The 19579-nt window shown below is 46.5% G+C and overlaps 1 protein-coding gene across 1 annotated transcript in view; it reads left to right on the top strand.

Annotated features, from left to right (window-relative positions):
* Window positions 1-19579, top strand: part of EHD4 (EH domain containing 4) — a 90336-nt gene that overhangs the window by 23278 nt on the left and 47479 nt on the right. Inside the window, exons 2-3 of the mRNA XM_053596145.1 lie at window positions 4251-4427; window positions 17510-17607. Coding sequence (XP_053452120.1) covers window positions 4251-4427; window positions 17510-17607 — 275 coding nt within the window. The remainder of the gene's footprint in view (window positions 1-4250; window positions 4428-17509; window positions 17608-19579) is intronic.

Below are 19579 nucleotides of genomic sequence, written 5' to 3'. Positions count from 1 at the left end.
AACCCGCCACCTTCGGCATATAGGACTGGCGCCCTACTCCTTGAGCCACAGGCACCGCCTTGATTTTTTTTTTTAATTCATTCTTCAGGGCGGAGTCTGTGACTCAGTGAATAGGGTGCCCGCCCCATATACTAAGGGTGGCAGGTTCAAACCTGGACCCAGCCAAACTGCGACAAAAAAAATAGCCGGGTGTTGTGGCAGATGCCTGTAGTCGCAGCCACTCGGGACGCTGAGGCAAGAGAATCACCTAAGCCCAAGAGCTGGAGGTTGCTGTGAGCTATGACACGACAGCACTCTACCAAGGGCAATGTAGTAAGACTCTGTCTCTAAAAAAAATAAAAAATATATTCATTCTTCAGCCCATCGTTGAGAATATGGTGGTTGGGTATGTTGAGGGACTTTTCCTTGTCTTGAGAGCTTTTTCTTCCCTTTGTCACAAATGAGATTCAAAAGAAAAAAACCTTCTTTAGCCTAAGCAGTGAAAGCAAACAAACCTCTAGCCTAGGCAGTGAAAGCCACACATACTTTTGATCAAAACAGCTCCTGGAGCTTAGGCTGAGCATCAGCAGCCAGTGTGCCCAGAGCCACCTGGATGAGGCTGAAGTGGGGGCCTCATCACACCAGAACAAGGCAATGTTAGGTCACCTGTCCATCCCATCACCCCTCCACCCAGATGCTTGGAATCCAAACGTCTGTACCTTTTTATGTTGATGGCTGGCCCTGGAACCTTGGAGCAATCACAGCTAGAATTGGCAGGCTTCTCTGGGAATACAGGAAGAGGGGAGTGAATTGGAGCCAAGAACAGAAATCAAGTCCTAACACACAGGATGCCTGTGCCCAGAGCTCATCAGCTCTGAAGTGTGCTGGGTTATTTTCTGTAGTCTTCCTGTGGCCTCTTGCTCCTTTGAGATCTCGTTATTGCGTATAACACCACAAAGTCCCTGGAATGCATGGCTTTGGAATACCTTTCTGAGGTATCCCCTAGCAGAAAAAGTCTAACATAATGGATCAGCCCCATCCATGCGGCAGTGTAGTTAATCCGGTTATATAAACACGTCGAACCTCGGCATCCTCTCAGATGCTTCCTTATCGGCTCACTGTTTTTGGATTTCATCACTTCCTTCTCCCTTTGTCCCTGTCAGGTACTCAGTGTCTGGGTGGTTCCCAGTTCCCTCACTGAACTGATGTGTACCTGCCTACCCAGCAGTGTGACATAAGGAAACCTGAGTTTCAGCAATTCCCCAAAGAAAAAGCTCTGCAGAGTGATCAGCTTAGGCACAGGGGTCCTCAAACTGCGGCCCTCAGGCCACATGAGGCAGTGTGATTGTATTTGTTCCCGATTTGTTTTTTTACTTCAAAATAAGGTATGTGCAGTGTGCATAGGAATTTGTTCATAGTTTTTTTTTTTAACTATAGTCCGGCCCTCCAACGGTCTCAGGGACAGTGAACTGGCCCCCTGTTTAAAAAGTTAGAGGACGCCTGAGTTAGGGTGTCATATATCCATTCATGTATTGGCCAGGTCCTCCTTAGGGTATCAGTGGGCTGGGGACAGTGTGGGACCCCACGGTCATGGGCCTGGTATGAGAGCAGAATCCTTGAGCCAGGAGGGCGGGCCCCCAGGTTCTAGGTCCTGGGTGGCCACCTGGGTTGTCACTAGTGAGTTTGACCAACAAGTCACTTTCCCGCTCTAATCCTATAAAGATGAAGGGCCGAATCAAATGAGTCCTCAAGACTGAGGGCTCTAAAGTTCTGTCAGGCCCTGTAGGAAATGACAAGGAGAGGAAGTAGGCCCACAAATAACACCCACACTGGGTGTGGGGGACAAGCTCCACAGGGGCTCCCCAGTCTAAAGTCTTTTGACATGTAAGTATCAGATTGCTCTTTAGTAAAGTTCTGCAAACTTATTCTTCCACCAACATATGTAAGGATGTTTATTTCTCAGGACTCTCACCAGTATTGAATATTATAAAGTGTTTTTGTTTTTAATTTGCTAATATGCAGTGTCTTTAATTGGCATTTCTTTGATGGTGAAATTGAACACTGACTTTATACTATCTGTGGGAGAAAGCATCACTGGAGGGCTGTCCCCCAGAAGGGGCCATATTGCAGCCAGGCAACCCAAGGTGGAACTCAACACTGAGCTCTCCCCCAGTGGGCATGGTACAACGGTTCTTGTTCATGCATTTTATTGGTGTGTGTGATCTTTTGTAGGCTCTCTCAGCCAGCTAACCCTGGCTGTTAACACTGATTCTATAGGAAAGTACCTGTCAAGTTTCAAACCGACACCTGGACCTAACCCTTTTGTGTGTGCTGCAGGGAGCCCGGCCCCTCCCTCCGACCATCTCCCTTTCTTTAGTCTCTCCCACGGGCCTCCTGGCATAGCCTCATCCAGGCTGTGGGACATACAAGTCAAACTGGACAGTGGGGTAAGAGTGGCTGTAAAACGTAAATCCCACATTTGTGTGACCTTATAACATCCACAGTCTATGTATGCTCTAAATGTTGGAGTGTCACAAATGTGAGAGGTTCTCACAGTAGCTTTTTAAGATTTGTGTGGAATTCTATAAGAATTGATAAATGTGAACATTTCTGCTCCTAAGAGTATTTACTAGGCTTTTAGGTACACAAAGGTTTTGACTCAAAAGTTTTAGAAAAAAAATTTTTTTTTGAGATAGAGTCTCACTATGTCGCCCTCGGTAGAGTGCTATGGTGTCCCAGCTCACAGTAACCTCCAGCTCTTGGGCTTAGGCAATTCTCTTGCCTCAGCCTCCCAAGCAGCTGGGACTACAGGCGCCTGCCACAATGCCCGGCTATTTTTTGTTGCAATTGTCATTGTTGTTTAGCTGGCCCAGACCGGGCTATGTGTATGTGGCTGGAGCTGTAATCACTGAGTTACAGGCACCGAGCCAAGTTTTGGAAATTTTTAAAAATTAAATATGAACACATTTTGAAACAGCAGCACCTCCTTGTCCCAGCTTTCCTCCAGGGAGAATGGGGAGAACTGGCCCCTTTTCATTAGGGAGGTCACAGGATGGAACAGGACAATTTGGAGAGCTCTTTAAGCTTACATTAGAGGAAATGGAGGTCATTGTGCCTTATGCCCCAGGAGGAAGCCCTGAATTTCCCTTGTACTTTTCATGTCTGAGCAAACCACTCCCCAAGGCCAAGTATAAACATTTCTGGAGACAGTGTAAGCTTGGGAGTCCAACTGCTTACATTCCATTTCTACTCAACACTTAACTGTGTGACCTTGGGCAAGTTTCTTAGCTTCGCTTAGTTTATTTCCCAACCTGCAAAATGAGGGTAATGTTGTCGTTCACCTCAGACTACTGTGAGATTAAACAAAACAAAAGTGCATATTAGAAGGCTTTGCACCATATATCAAATATTCAGTAAATGCCACAAGATATTATCAGATTTCTTTCACATTTATTCTAAGTGTAAGAGACATGTTTTAATGGTCTGTCTATTCAAGGTTTCCACAACTTCACAGAAAATGTAGAAACTTTGCATGAAGTTAAAACTAACAATGATGTCAATTATAGGTTTAGCACCTAGCCTGTTGAGATTGCTAGCCAATTTCAATTTTATTTGCATAGAAAATGTAGATCAAATGATGGCTTAATTTCCCATTCTTGTAACGATGACAAAATTGTGTTTGACATTTCATGGTTTGGTTCTTTCTCTCCATCCCTGTAAATAAAGTCTCAGGTTCTGAGCTTATATGTGATCAGTCAAGACTTTTTAGAAATAAAGAAATCGTTCAGGGCCAGATTGGTTGTTAGTTGCAGGAATGAGCAGCTGGAGAAAGTCATGCAGGTTTCTTCCCTTGACCCCTTTAAGGCTCATAAGGGAAGAGTTCATCCCCCGGCAGAGTTGGGATACGGGCTCACCCTAATCACCTCAAACACCTTGTAGGGCTGCAGTTAGGTGCAGTGCATGTGGTGCGTACCATGCTGGCCATAGAGATGGACTACAGGAGAGGTTTCCCCAGCATGCAGGCCCGGGAAGCTTTCCTAAGGGAAGTGAGCTTGAGCAGGGCTCCCAGAGTGCCCAGGAGCCAGCTGGCACCTCTTCTGGGGTGGCTCTGTTGTGTCAGTAGAAATGCAAATAAGTATTGCTATGCTTTTCTTAGTGGTTATATTTCTAAGTTTTTAAATGAGGATGTAAACAACTGGTAAGCCCAGGAAGATTCTGGTCTCTTGCTTTGCGACAACACACTAAGTTTTTCTTCTTTTCCCCTCTCCCAGATACTTACTGGAGCAGGATTTCCCAGGCATGAGGATTGGTCCGGAGCCTACCACCGATTCCTTCATCGCTGTGATGTATGGAGAAACTGAGGGCAGTACCCCAGGGAATGCTTTAGTCGTGGATCCCAAAAAGCCATTCAGAAAACTTAGTCGCTTTGGAAATGCTTTTCTGAATCGGTAAGAAACAGCAAACTGCCATCTTTGGTCACGTTTCTTTGGATTATTTCCTTTTCTTTGTGTTATTGCCGATTACATGTAAACGTTCAAAGCCAGAACAAAGAGTGTCTGCTCTAGAAATCATAGAGATTATACTTATTGTATTCAAATATTTGAAAGAAGGCTGGGCATGGTGGCTCATGCCTATCATCCTAGCAGTCTGGAAGGCCAAGGCAGGAGGATCCCTTAAGCTCAGGAGATCAAGACCAGCCTGAGCAAGAGTGAGACCCCGTCTCTACTAAAAATAGAAAAGCTAGCCAGGGTGGTAGCACTTACCTATAGACACAGCTACTCTGGAGGCTGAGGCAGAAGAATCACTTGAGCCCAGGAGTTTGAGGTTGCCGTGAGCTAGGCTGAGGCCATAGCGATCTAGCCTTAGCAACAGAGTAAGACTTTTATCTAAAAAAAAAGCAACAAAAATATACAAATGTTTGAAAGACTACCATAGGAAATGATTATTTATACCTATTATGGGTAGCTTCAGAAGGTACAGCTAAGGCCCAGGATTAGACATTGGAAGGCTGCACAGTTTAAGAACAAATTCATGATAATATGGGCTGAGCACAGCGACTCACGTCCGTAATCCTAGCACTCTGGGAGGCCAAGGCAGGTAGATTGCTTGAGCTTACGAGTTCAAGACCAGCCTGAGCAAAAGCAAGACCCCGTTTCTACTAAAAATAGAAAGACCGAGGCTGGAGGATCACTTGAACCCAAGAGTTGGAGGTTGCTTTGAGCTATAATGCCATGGCACTCTAGGGCAACAGCTTGAGACTCTGTCTCAAAAAAAAAAAAAAATTATGATAATATGAACTGCATGGAGATAGATCAAGTTCCCTTATATGGTAGTGAACTGCCCGTCACCAGCAGTGCTAGACAGCCACCTCTCAGGCATGGGGTGCTGGGGTCTCCTACAATCAGAGAGCATAGCCCAGAGGCCCCTGCAGATTCACCTGACACTCAGATTTTATTTGTTGACTCAGGACAGGTCACTTCCCCTCCCTGGCTGTCCTTTTTCTTCTCACTCGCATGCTTTGAGCTGTTTCCTGATTCAGTAGAGCAGAAATTCAAAAGTAGATTTTGTTACATGTCATTGTCTTATAGATATTGAAGGAATTAAGGAAATTTCACCCCTAAATATGACTCCCTGGCATAAAGAATATTTGACTTGAAGGCCATTCAAGGTCAAGAAACACTAGAGAAGGCCTTCCTAATCAGAGGATCAAAGGGAACAGGGAACTCCTCCTCCCCCTTCCTGTTATCTCAAAATATTTCAGGAATGAGGGTCAGGAATGCAGGTAGACCTAGCCCACATTTATTTGGGTCATAAACACCTGTCTAGCTTCAGAAGGTACAGCTAGACAGATCAGACTGACTGGTAGATTAACTGTCTCAGCCAGTGCTTCTGGATGCTGCGCTGCCCCTTCTGCTGTTCTCGCCTCCCTCCCTCTCTGTGCTACTCCTAGCCTTTTTTTTTCATTTTCAAACCCTTTTCTCTATTTCCCCATCACACTCCCCCCATTTCCCTCTTTTAGGAGTCAGGCTTTAGAGTGGCTGTTTGAGCGGCAACGCCTGTGGCTCAGAAGGCAGGGTGCCGGCCCCATATACCAAAGGTGGAGGATTCAAACCCGGCCCGGCTGAACCACAGCAAAAAAATAACCGGGTGTTGTGGCGGGCGCCTGTGGTCCAAGCTACTTGGAAGGCTGAGGCAAGAGAATCGCCTAAGCCCAGGAGTTGGAGGTTGCTATGAGTTGTGATGCCACGACACTCTACTGAGGGTGACAAAGTGAGACTGTCTCTAAAAAAAAAAAAAAAAAATGGAGTGGCTGTTTGGGGTTCTGGGTTGTAGGAAGTATAGCGCTAGTGGGGAGTCATTCGGGCCTCCCCACTAGGGAGAGGAAGTAAGATTAGAGCTGACAGACAGCAGAAGACTTAAACCATACTTCTCCTTTCTAGATGTTCTTAAAAATAGTAATAGACCCTCCCAGCTGACTGATGTCCTCATGGAGGCTAAGGCGCCTCTTTGCACAACTCCAGGGGTCATCATTCGTGTGGACTGTGGAAAGAGTGGGGTGCTGGTGCCGTGCTCTGGCTCCGCCAAGGCAGCCCAAACAACCTTCATAGGTGCCTCCTCTGAAGAAGTGAACTGTCTCAGGACCTGGACTGTCCTTTAAGGGCTTTTTTATGCTCCCATTGTATATCAAAGAAGGCATCCAAGTTGTAGTGGGGAGCCTGGCAGATGAAGTAGATGGAGTCAGAGTAGAGGGTGAGCTCAGGGTAGGGGAACCCTAGAGGTCCAACAATCTGGGTCTCTCAGGACAAAGTAGACCAGAGTTCAGGGGAAGTGGACAAGAAGCTTCATTAGGAGTGCCCTGGAATGGTCCAGAAGCCCTGGAAAGTACAGGGCACAGGCTCCATCTCCTGTGGAAGGCTGCTCTGGAATCCTGTGGATTTATCACCACTGCCCTTTGTCTTACAGCATTCTCTTTGCCTGACAAAGGCTTTAAAAAAGAAATAAGCTGCCACTTTTTTCAAATTCCCATTTTGTGAAGTCCTTATTCACAAGGGACAAACCAGGAAGAGCAGTTATTGGTTTATTTTATTTTGGCAAATGATTTACTTTCCTAGCAAAAAATGTTTTACAATTCCCAAGCATACAAGTGAATAAGGAAAGGAAGTATCCAGGAAAGATTTCAGATGGCAAGGCTCATTGCTATCCATGCATTATATTATCAAGTGTTCACTGAATTCAGAAAGATACTAGGAAAATAATAGCAAACAATTACATGGCAGTCACTGTGCGTCAGGTACTGCTCCAAGCTTTGCTGGTGTGTTGGCTCTGAATGCACAGAACCCCTGGGACGGGGCTGCTACTGTTATCCCCAGGGTAGGGAGGAGGAATTGAGACTGTTAGGGTGGAAAGCTCAGTAGGTGTTCCATGCAGGGCGAGGAGAGGATTTCTCTAGACCAGTGGTTCTCAACCTTCCTAATGCCGCGACCCTTTAATACAGTTCCTCAAGGGGTTGCGACCCACAGGTTGAGAACCAAGATTAGGACATAAAAACATAGACTTTATTTTATCTTTCAGAAGGAAAGAGGGACTGCGGAAGGGGAAGAGAATGGGGGGAGAGAGAGAGAAGAGCTTGAAGATGGCATGGCATCCCAAAGAAAGAAAAGAATGCCTGCAGCTGAGGGGAAGCAGTTAATTGAATTTAAGGGGAACAAAGGAAAAGTAATTATAGCCAAATTCTCAAGGTATTGAGGATGTGAATGTTGTATCCACTTTTCTTCTGGAGTTAAAGACAGACTTTTTTTTTTTTTTTTAAACAGTCTGACTGTGTCGCTCTCAGTAAGAGTGCTGTGACATTATAGCTCACAGCAACCTTAAACTCATGGGCTTAAGCAATTCTCTTGTCTCAGCCTCCCAAGTACTTGGGACTACAGGCCCCCACCACAACGCCCAGCTATTTTTTTGTTCCAGTTGTCATTTATTGTTTTTAGCTGGCCTGAACTCGAACCCACCAGCCTCAGTGTATGTGGCCAGCACCATAACCACTGTGCTGAGCCACAGTGCCATAACCACTTCAAGCGCGGACGCCGAGCTGAAGACAGACTTTTTTTACAGTTGTTTCCGATCCCATTTATTGGTGTCTGTTGGGGAACTTTTCAGGAATGACTTGGGGGCATGGGAACAAATTCCAAAAGCAAATTTAGTCACTAGGTCTAGGGATTATAAAGAAAATATACATTTCCTTTTGGTCTGCTGGGCTTCTCACTGTGGAAACCACTCCACAGGTGCCCGCAAGAGAATTTCTAGGATTGATCTTTAACTGTTATTAGCAATTATAGGATTAGGTATTTTCCTGTTATTTTTGTAATTTTTGCATAGTCACCCCTTTCAGAGGCTATAGAAAGGTTAATATAACTTATACCAGGTCACTCTGCCAATAAGTGACGGTCTTGATAGAGAACCCAGGCCATCTGGTCACAGAGTCCTGCTAGTAACCATTCTACTGAGCTGTCAAACAGTGTGATGTCTGCACTAAGAATCATTGCCCAGTGCCCTCTAGTTAATCTTCAGAGCTGTCTCCAATATAGCCCTCTATCAGTGTTGATGAAGATGATAGTGGTTATATCCCGAGTTATAATTTACATAATTTCTGATAAACTATCCTTTTGGAGTTAATAAAACAAATAATATTGTGGCAATTTACAGAGCAGAAAACTGAAAGCAAAGAAATGACTTGCTCAGAGGAGGCCATAAAAAAGAATCGGAGACAGGACTAGAATTCAGGTTTCCCTTCCTTCTATGGGGAAGAAATCCTCAGGACCCTGAAGTGGGGCTGGCTCCTGGTCAGACTCCCCTCTGCTTCTTTAAAATAAAGCCTGCCCTTAATCCCTGGACTGGCCGCCTCTTCTTGCTGACCCTTACCCAGACTCTATCCCTAACCTCTCCCTCCAACCAGCGCCTCCACGGAGGACCAGCAAAGAGGGGTCTCTGTCTTAGCCATCCACACATGTGTCAGGCTCACGTGTAAGGGTTGTGGGATGTGCCTTGAGTAAGCTCACAGCTACTGATGAGTAAACAGCCTTATTAAGTAGTGTCCCCAGGTCAGTGCTGCTGCTTCACACAGAGTCAGTTTGTGCAGGCCACTCAGATGTGTGTGATGATTATGGCACCCCTCCAGGAACACGAGCAAGGTAGCTGTAGAGGAGAGCCTCTTTTTACGTAGTATGCTTTTCTGGAAACTAGGTCAAAATACAACCTTTATCACAAAATATTTCCTTTTAATAGGAAAGAAATTGAGTATTGCTGTGGAGAACCTTCTTCTCCAGGCAGCCACACCTGTGTCTCCCCTATGACAGGTCATCATTACCTGGCCTTCTCCTTACTGAGTGTTAGTTTGGGCATCTGCCCCCAGGGGCTTCTTTAAGAGTTAATTAAATACTTCCTAAGGTGGTACCAGGTGATCCCTGGAAAGTGACAGGATCCTCCAGCTTTAAGCAAACCACTAGAGCCTGAGTCTCAGTCTCCAAGGCTAGTTTCTAAGACTGTGACAAGGGTCTACAGTGTATTTCTGAGAAATGAAGATAAATTCCCCAAAAGGCAAGTTACAATTAGAGAAATTCCACAATTGAACAGTAAAAGAAGGAATATAGTCTAAAACCAGGCGAGGTGGCTCACGTCTATAGTCCTAGCACTCTGGGAAGCTGAGGCGGGCAGATTGAACTCACAGGTTCGAGACCAGCTTGAGCCAGAGTGAGACCCCTTCTCTAAAACTAGCCAGGCATTGTGGCGGGCACCTGTAGTCCCATCTACTTGGGAGGCTGAGGAAAGAGAATCGCTTTAGCCCAGGAATTTGAGGTTGCTGTGAGCTATCACGCCACAGCACTCTACCAAGGGCAACAAAGTGAGATTCTGTCTCATAAAAATAAAAAATAAATAAAAGAAGGAATTTAGTCTAGAACAAAGACAATTGTATAGAAATGGCTTTAATGGGTCATTCTGAAGCTTTGGCACACAGCTTCACTTCAGGAGGCATTCCTCAGGCGGCCTGTCTGGTTGCTGCTCCATGGGACTGTGGTCATTGACACCCCAGAGTTTGTGCTCAGGGGGCAGCAGCACCTCACTGAGGAAATGGACACAGCCAACGGCACTCAGACCCTTGTGCCCTTAGAGGCACCAGGGTATTTGCGTCAGTTTGAAAAGTTCCATAAATTGGGCGGCGCCTGTGGCTCAAGGAGTAGGGCACCGGTCCCATATGCCAGAGGTGGTGGGTTCAAAGCCTGCCCCGGCCAAAAAAAAAAAAAAAGAAAAGTTCCATAAATTAGAAGTTGACATCCCCCCTGCAGTCTGCTTTTGAGTGGATGTTATATTTTCACCCAATCTGCTTTTCTAAAAAATGGTTGTATTCTCTAAAAAGTCATATAGCTATGGGCGGGTCTGTGGCTCAGTGAGTAGGGCGCCAGTCCCATATACCAAGGGTGGCAGGTTCGAACCCCTAGGCAAACTGCAACAAAAAATAGCCAGACGTTGTGGTGGGCACCTGTAGTTCCAGCTCCTCAGGAGGCTGAGGCAAGAGAATCGCCTAAGCCCAAGAGCTGGAGGTTGCTGTGAGCTGTGATGTCACAGTACTCTACCGAGGGCAATAAAATGAGACTCTGTCTCTAAAAAAAAAAACAAAGAAAAGTCATGTAGCTAGAGTCATGGTTTTTAGTTTAGGGTCTAGTATAATTTCAAAGTGTTGTTTTCCATGGAAGAAATTCTTTTTTTTTTTTTTTTTGAGACAGAGCCTCAAGCTGTAGCCCTGGGTAGAGTGGTGTGGTATCACAGCTCACAGCAACCTCCAACTCCTGGGCTCAAGCGATTCTCCTGCCTCAGGCTTCCAAGTAGCTGGGACTACAGGCGCCCACCACAACACCCGGCTATTTTTTTTTTTTTTTTGGTTGCAGCCATCATTGTTGTTTGGCTGGCCAGGGCTGGATTCGAACCCACCAGCTCAGGTGTATGTGGCTGGCGCCTGAGCGTCTTGAGCCACATGCGCCGAGCCTGTGAAAGAAATTCTTAATCTGATTTATTTGCTTCTTCGTTACCTCTATTTCTTTTTGGAAAATGACTTTAATCACTGGCCATAATTAAAATTTTGAAAGTTCCTTATGTCCTTCCAGGGCTCTGTCATTTTAGCCAGACCTGATGGAGGGGAAAGTAATGATAAAACAACCACTGTCTTATGTACAAATGACAATAGCTATCATAAAATACATAGGTACATTTGGGGGCTTACACTGTATTTGTTACCTCTATATTTGTAATTAAATGAGGCTTCCTTCCATATAACTTTGTGTTTTTTGTTTTTCTTGAGACAAAGTCTTACTCTGTCACCCTGGGTAGAGTGCTGTGGTATCATAACTCACAGCAACCTCAAACTCTTGAGCTTGAGCAATGCTCTTGCCTCATCCTCCCAAGTAGCTGGGACTCCAGGCTCCCACTACAATGCCTGGCTAGTTTCTTCTATTTTTAGTAGAGACTGAGTCTCACTTTTCCTCCGGCTGGTCTCAAACTCCTGAGCTCAAGCAATCCACCTACCTCAGGCTCCAAAAGTACTACGATTACAGGTGTAAGCCACTGTGTCTGGCCCAGTGTAACTTTTGTCTTGAGACAGAGTGTCTCTCTGTTGCCCTGGCAATAGGGCAAGACGTCATCATAACTCACTGCAACCTCTGACTCCTGGACTCAAGTGATCCTCTTGCCTCCGTCTCCACAGCAGAGAGACTACAGGTATACGCCACCACACCTAGCTAATTCTGTTTTTTTGTAGAGATGAAGTCTAGCTTGTGCTCAGGCTGGTCTCAAGTGATGCTCCTGCCTTGGCCTCCCAAAATGCTAGGATTACAGGCAAGAGCATTTTTGAGTTTTGAATGTTACATAGTAATTATATACTGTAGGAATTTTTTGAAAACTGACCTACAAATACACAGCATCAGTCCAGATATGTGCTGGCTTCACCAGTTAATTTAGCTGCAGAAATTGAGGAAATTAGGCTCTTGCTAAGAATCACTCTTGATTCATCAATAATTTTTTTTTTTTTTTTTTTACTCTGAGGGGATGAGTGGGTAAGTTATGTGTGTGTGGTCATTGATACCCCAGAGCTCAGGAGTTTGAGACCAGCCTGAGCAAAATGAGACCCTAAACTTGCTGAAGCTTTTCCCATTAATCTTTAACCTCAAGGTTTATGGTGGCTCCCTGGTCTTTCTTTGTTCTTGATTGGCATCTGCCAATACGCTGCTTTTTTTTTTTTTTTTTTTTTGAGACTGAGTCTCATTCTGTTGCCCAGGCTAGAGTGCCATGACATCAGCCTAGCTCAAAGCAACCTCAAACTCCTGGGTTCAAGAGATCATTCTTCCTTAGCCTCCTGAGTAGCTAGGACTACAGGCACCAGCCATAACGCCTGGCTAATTTTTCTAGCTTTCGTAGAGGCTGGGTCTCATTCTTGCTCAGGCTGGTCTCGCACTCTTGAGCTCAAGCGATCCTCCCACCTCAGTCTCCATAATGCTAGAATTATAGGCATGAGCCAGCCTGCCTGTATGTCTCTGATCCTAATATTCCAGAAAGCCAGTTCTACCCCCTAACTCAGGCAGACCTTCCCAGCTGGGGCATCTCACCCGGCTTTCCCCTGTGGCAGTCAGGAGAGGTTTGTAAAAGTATTTACTTACTTATTTATTTCTTGAGACAGAATCTCAATCAGTTGTCCTGGGTAGAGAGCAGTGGCATCATAGCTAACAGCAACCTCAAATGCTTGGGCTCAAGAGATCCTCTTGTCCTCTCAAGTAACTGGGACTACAGGTCTCCATCACAGTGCCCTGCTAGTTTTTCTATTTTTAGTAGAGACAGGGTTTCATTTTGCTCAGGCTGGTCTCAAACTCCTGAGCTCAATTAGTCCACTTGCTTTGGCCTCCCAGAGTATATAAAAGTACATGTTTAGGTTGAACCATATGAAATTGCCAGTCTTCCACCAACTTTTCCCTGTGAAAGTGGTAATTTCATAAGATTCAATCTAAGAGGTGTCCAGGGTCCTCCCTATAATTTGGTTGTGAAATTCAGTTTCTCCTGGGCATTAGAAGGTTAGATCAGCCATTTGTGGTAGGACCCTTTAATAATGATTATTGCAGTTTAGTTGTAAAAGGCTTTTTGTAGATTGTGTCCTATTTACTATGCAAATTTAGGAATTTGTATAATCTCTCTGGTTTTTCTGTCATCACTAAAGTGGCCTAGAGTCAAAGGAAGTACTCTGAGACAGCTCTATACTATCTCATCATAAGCTTATGTTTATTTGAGCTAAGTTACAAACCTGGGAGTCCTCACAGCTGGTAGAATTGCGCAGAGAGACCTAAGCATGGTCAAGGTCGCAGGGTAAGTGAGCAAGGGGAGCCCAGACCCCGTGTTTCCTGCTCCCTGCCCTGACCCTCATTCCACTAGATAGAGAGCAGCCACACAAGGAAGGCCCTTGGGGAAAGAGTTCAGGGCTCAACACCTTATTTTAGGATGTTGCCCTGTGTGTGACAAAGGTACAGTGGTGGTTTCAATGCATGCAATGGTAATAGTAGCCTAGCGCTTGAGAACCAGAGCTCTATAATCAGCTCCACCACTTGTCAGCCCAGGGACTTAGTGATGGCATATGGCTGATCTCCTCCCTTGTAAGATGAAGGTTCACAGCCCTATCTGTAAGGCTGTTGTAAGGATGGAGTTAATGTGCACAGAAAGTCCGTAGGACAGTGCCTGCCATGGTATGAGGACAGGAAATATTTGTGCTATTTTATTATTACTATTACTACTACACATATCACTGTTTTGTTGAGAAATCAAAATGTCAATACTAAGGTACTTCTGATATTTTAAAGTGTAGTTTTTTTTGTTTGTTTTTTGTTTTTTAGAGACAGAGTCTCACTTTGTTGCCCTCAGTAGAGTGCTATGGCATCACAGCTCACAGCAACCTGTAGCTCTTGGGCTTAGGCTATTCTCTTGCCTCAGCCTCCTGAATAGCCGGGATTACAGGCGCCCGCCACAACACCCGGCTATTTTTTGGTTGCAGTTTGGTCAGGGCTGGGTTCGAACCCACCACCCTCAGTATATGGGGCCGGCGCCCTACTCACTGAGCCACAGGCACCGCCCAAAAGTCTAGGTTTTAAAGTGTTGATCTCTGAGTTGGACTTTTAGTGTTTGGGGGGACTTTAATAACCTAACCCTGCCACTCCTTGTTTACTGTGTGACAGGGCTCCCAGCCACTCGCCTGAGACTCCACAGCCTGTGCTGTTACTTTACCCCTTCTCTGCTGCCCAACCCTTCCTTGCATGTGGAGAGGATGCCCTTCAGGCACGAGCGGAGGATCTTGGTCGCTACCTCTCCTTCTTTTACTTCCCAGAGCAGTGTTGATCAGGTCAGCCCCAGGTGGGGAGACCCTCATAAACGCCATGTGAGGCTTCCGGTTCTAGCCAGCACACTCCTGTGTATTCAGTGTGAAGTGTAGGCAGCAAGATACGGATACATCTTGTAGCAGTCCCTCCGAGAAGGGGTGGATGGCAAATCTATGCTTGGAAACGTTTCTGCAGAAACACCAGCTGGGCTGGCCTGACCCGAGGCCAGCTGTGATAGGCACAGTGGATAACCTTGCTGTGCACCTTCCCTCTCCAAGTGGGTCAGAGCAGGATTAGGGTATTCTTCTGATTCCAGTAAAACTTCTAAGAACACATTTGTGTGGCCAGGCACAGTGGCTGACGCCTGTAATCCTAACACTCTGGAGACCGAGGCAGGTAGATTGCCTGAGCTCAGAAGTTCAAGATCAGCCTGAGCAAGAGCAAGACCCCTGTCTCTAAAACTAGTCAGACGTTGTGGTGGGCGCCTGTAGTCTCAGCTACTCGGGAGCATGAGGCAAGAGGATCACTTGACCCCAAGTTTGAGGTTGCTGTGAGCTGTGATGCCACGGCACTCCCAGGGTAACAGAGTGAGACTCTGTCTCAAAAAAAGAAAGAACACATTTGTGTGGAATTGTAAGTAGGAGCCTAGGCACCATGTGGGCCTGGAGTGCTTGCCGTGCTCTAAGCTCTCCGGGCCGCCTCCACCCCAGTCTGCTATCTTCCATGGAATAGGGTCAAGCTCTGCATGCACAACCCGCGATGCCCCTTCTTGGGGCACCCCTGCAGAATGCTATCTCCTCCGGCACTCCCCTTCCCTTCTTTTCCTCCCCACCCCTTACCGTTCTTGGCCCCCCCACTTTGCCCCTTGCATGTCATGTGGTGATGTCAGCCCACATCACTGCATAGTTTTTTGTGGCTAACACATTTGGCCTCTGCTCTTGTGTCATTCTCAGGGAGGGAATAGTGTGTCATTTTTGAAGCCCTCTGTCAGCCTCACACAAAATGGATTTTGTGTTTTGGAAAAATGGATACTGAGTGTGAGCTTGTGGTTTTAGAAAAGGTTAGCTTCTTCATAGAACAGTTTGTGTGAAGTAGTTTCACATAGGTGCAGCTCAGCTAGCACTGCCAAATGCTTTAAGCCATCTGATAGAAAGAATGGGACTGGGCCGAGACTGAATCATCACTGACAAGACGTGATCCAGCTCAGATGTGCTCAGAGTGCTGTTCCTACCCCGATTGTAGAGGATTGAGTAATGGCATTTTTTCTCTGTGAGCTCACAGAGAATGCCTAGGGATCCCTGTGAGCTCACAGAGAATGCCTAGGGATCCCTGTGAGCTTATTCTCACAGAGCTGCTCTCCCAGTGTTGGGTGGTGAGTTTATTTAAAGGTCAAGGTGCAGGAGTGGCAGGAGACATGCAGAAATAGGGGGCTTCTCTTCAATTACCATGTCTATTTTTTACACTGCGGTTTTTAACCTTAAGGGTTGGGTTCTACTCAATGACATCAGAAATACCAGTGTACAACCTCCAGCCAGCCATGCATTCACAGTGGGACCTCAAGATGTCATAACCCTTTTGTATTTCAACTTTCTTTCTTTTTTTTTTTTTTTTATTATTTCAACTTTCTTATCTTTAAAACGATCACAATATCTTTTCTCATATCTTCTAGGACTAATTTGAAAATATAGGAAAGAATGTGTGAAAAACTTGTCCTGAGCCCCTCCACGGAAAGTTATGTTGAACTGTTAATAATCTTGCCTCCTGCTCAGGCCTGCCATCCCCTTTGTGGGGCTGTGTTGGCCACATGTGTGCAGTAGAGGCTGGGCAGGCCTCCCTGCCCTGCATTCCCAGCATATTTACTTTCTGAGTCATGCCCACTACTTCCACTGAGTGGAAGAATTGAGCTTTTAGCTTTCTGGCCACACAGATACAGAAGTCAGCCATTTATGATACAGGGAAAGGAGAGATTCATCAGTCTCTGCTTTAAAACATACACAGTGCCTAACAAGGTGCACCCTGGCTCTGTTGCCTGGGTGGAAGTAACAGAGCATTTCCTGCTGACACTTGTAGAGTTCTTCAGATTGAAAGCTAATAAGGACATGGCCAGACTTCAATCCAGACATCTTCCATCTTCACATGAGAAAACTGAGGCTAGTGGGTAGGGCAGAGCAACCCTTGTCCGGGGTCCCATAGCAAATCATTGGCAAAGCCTGGGAAGAACCTGAGCCCAGGTATGCTCACCCACAGGCTGGGGTTTTCCTCCCACATCACTCTGCTTCTATGGGATAGATGCCAGGGCAGCTGAATGGAACCATAGCAGGAGGGGATCAGGGCCAGAGGAGGAGATGGTATCAGGCAAGCAAGGGACAAGGGAGGAAGCTTGGAGGTGCCCAGCCAGGGCCTTCCCAGCATGCCCCTTCATCCTCTCCCCAGCACCACCTGGAAGATTTGGGGTACTCTCTGCAGGTGCCTGCCCCTCCCTCAACCTAAGGCCACGAGGGGCACCGGGCTGGATGCTGGATCCCCAGTGCCTCCAACTTTTGTGCTAGGAAGTGGCAGGGCCTGGACAGGGAGTCTGGGGTCCTGCAGTCCAGGGGGCAGTGCACCCTGAAGAAGAAATGTAGTTCCCAGGAGAGAATACCAGGATGCTTGGGCAAGGACCAGCATAAAGGAAAGAGAGACTCAGGGGCTTTGGCGTCAGGTTGACCTAGACTTAAGGCCCAGCTCTGAGTGACTCTGAGCAAGTTGCCTCGCCTCTCTGAGGGTAACAACAGTAATTTCCTCCTCATCATGAGGATCACATGAGACAATTTTGGTAAAATACCTAAGTGCTCAATAAATGTCAGCTATGATCAGAATTAATAGGAAGAAATTGGGTAGCAGATGCCAGCGCAACTTCCCACACCTATCCTGGAGATCGGTGTCTACTCTCTGGAGCACTGTCAGTCTCTTTTAAGCCCCTGCTTTACAGACAGCTTAATTCAGCATCTTTTTTTTTTTTTCATTCAACATCTTTAATCTCTGTTGCTCTCCTTCAAGCCCCTATCAGTAAGCCCAGAGAGGCCAGGGAGCCCACAATGAGAGCACTCTGTGATGGTCTAGCTCTGACCCCGCCTCTGATGCATCTGTTCCAGGTTCATGTGCTCCCAGCTGCCCAACCAAGTTCTGAAGAGCATCAGCATCATTGACAGCCCCGGCATCCTCTCTGGGGAGAAGCAGCGCATCAGCCGAGGTCAGTCAGTGTGCGTCCCCGTCCTGCACCAAGTGCTGTCCCAGGCCTTCGGGGTTGTGAGCAGAGGATTTCTGTCCATATCTCTATCCTTCCTCTAGGACACCTGTGGCCCCAGGGAAGCCCACAGCATTCCCAGACATCCAAAGGACCCCAAGAAAAGAACTAGGGAGTCCTGGCATTAAAGGTCCCGCTATTTCAACTGAGAACTTTCTGGAGTCTTAGCAATAACCTGTAATTTCCTTAAACACTATTGTCTTCTGCTTGTATGTGCCTCAGATAAATCTTAGAGTATAAGAGTGATAATACTCCTTGCTGGCTATTCACTTGGACACATATGACAGAAAGTAAGGGGGGTGGGTAGGGCAAGAAAGGAGGAAAGCCCTCCACTGCCCCCTCCCCACCCCTGCACATATCCCACCCAGTTGCCTCCAAGCATCCTTTCGCCAGCATGTCTTTGTTGGGGTCTCCTTGGTGGCAGGCTCTGTGCCTGCAGCAGAAGGCGGGACAGAAGGAAGGTGCAGGTTCTGCTGTCCAGGAGCTGGTGTTCTATGAGGAATGCAGGCATGAATCATATTATCCTAAGAATAAATGGAAGAGAACTGGGATAAGTGCTAGGCACCATCATATGAGAGGGGACCTGGCCTGGCCCTACAGTGTTGGGAGAGGCTTCCTGAGGATGTGACACTGGAAGTAGGATCTGAAGGAGGAGTGGGAATTATGTAAGGAAAGCTCTGGGGCAGGGACAGACTAAGCGGTCCAGAGGAGATCTGTAAAGAATAGAAAATGCTCCTAACAATGACATCTGGATCTGGGCTTCTCCAGCCTTCAGAAGACAAGGCTGAGGCAACATCTGGTTCTAGGCCGTGCACTGTGGTTTAAACAGATGGGGCTGCTGTGTGTCCTCCTCCCTGGAGGTCGTCAGGGCAGACCAGAGGGAGGAAATGCCTGACCAGGAGGGCGTGAGGATGGGACCTGAAGTCCTAAGGCAGGTCAGTAATTCCCCTGCCCTGGAAACAGGATGGTTCCTCAAGGCTCTGCTGCTGTCAGTTCTCCCTAATAACTCTTCCACGCCCCTCCAACAGCAGGTCAGTAAAACAGTGTTGTGAAGTGCAGGCATGGTAGGGTCAAGTGGTAGCCTGTCTGGAATCACAGGCATGTGTCGTAGCCAGGCAGCGAGCTCCCCGCAGCTCATGAAGCAGAGGTGCAGTTATACAGGATACACAGGCCACACAGAAGGACTGTGACAGGGTGAAAAAGGGCTTCCGAGGCTAATCAGCCCTCCTTTCTCATGGCATTTCAGAAATGCTGACTCTGCTCAGCCCCGCACACCCGCACGCAGAGAGCCCAGGCTCGTCCAGCTGTGCCTCTGCCGTCTTATCAGGGGCTCAGCAGCTGTGGAGGGCTCATGACTCCATCAGGCCCCTGGTGGCTTCTAAGAACCTTGTAACTAGGAAAAAAATAGGTTGATACTAGTCTTCTCTCATAAGTATCTTTGTTCATCTTATTCTCTATTATAAAAGTAATAGATGTTTGTTGTAAAGGATTCACATGATGAATAAGGTTGTAAAAAATAACACTGTCATTGTCACAGATAACAATGAATGGTTTTCTCTGGCTCCTTAAAGATTTTCCTATGTATATACAAACACACTTTTATTTTTATTTTATTTTATTTTATTTCAGATTAACGTGAGGGTACAAACAACTAGGTTACAATGTTTGCATTAGTTTGGCAAGGTCCCTGTTGTAGTGATGTGCAACACCCAGTGGGTGTGCCATATACCCTTACATTGCGCTCCATAAGGTGGGACTATACCAACCCCCCTGCCTCCTCCCCTGTCCTCCTCCTGCCCCTTCTCCCCAGCTTGAATTGAATTGAGTTTTTTACTTGTGTGGGCATGTATTAGTTCATCTACTGGCTTCATGTTAGTATTGAGGACATTGGATACTTGCTTTTCCATTATTGTAAAAA

Source organism: Nycticebus coucang, chromosome 6 (assembly GCF_027406575.1).
Source record: "Nycticebus coucang isolate mNycCou1 chromosome 6, mNycCou1.pri, whole genome shotgun sequence".
Taxonomy (NCBI): Eukaryota; Metazoa; Chordata; class Mammalia; order Primates; family Lorisidae; genus Nycticebus; species Nycticebus coucang.
Note: the sequence above shows the minus strand (reverse complement) of the source record. Positions and strands in the feature narration are given on the sequence as shown.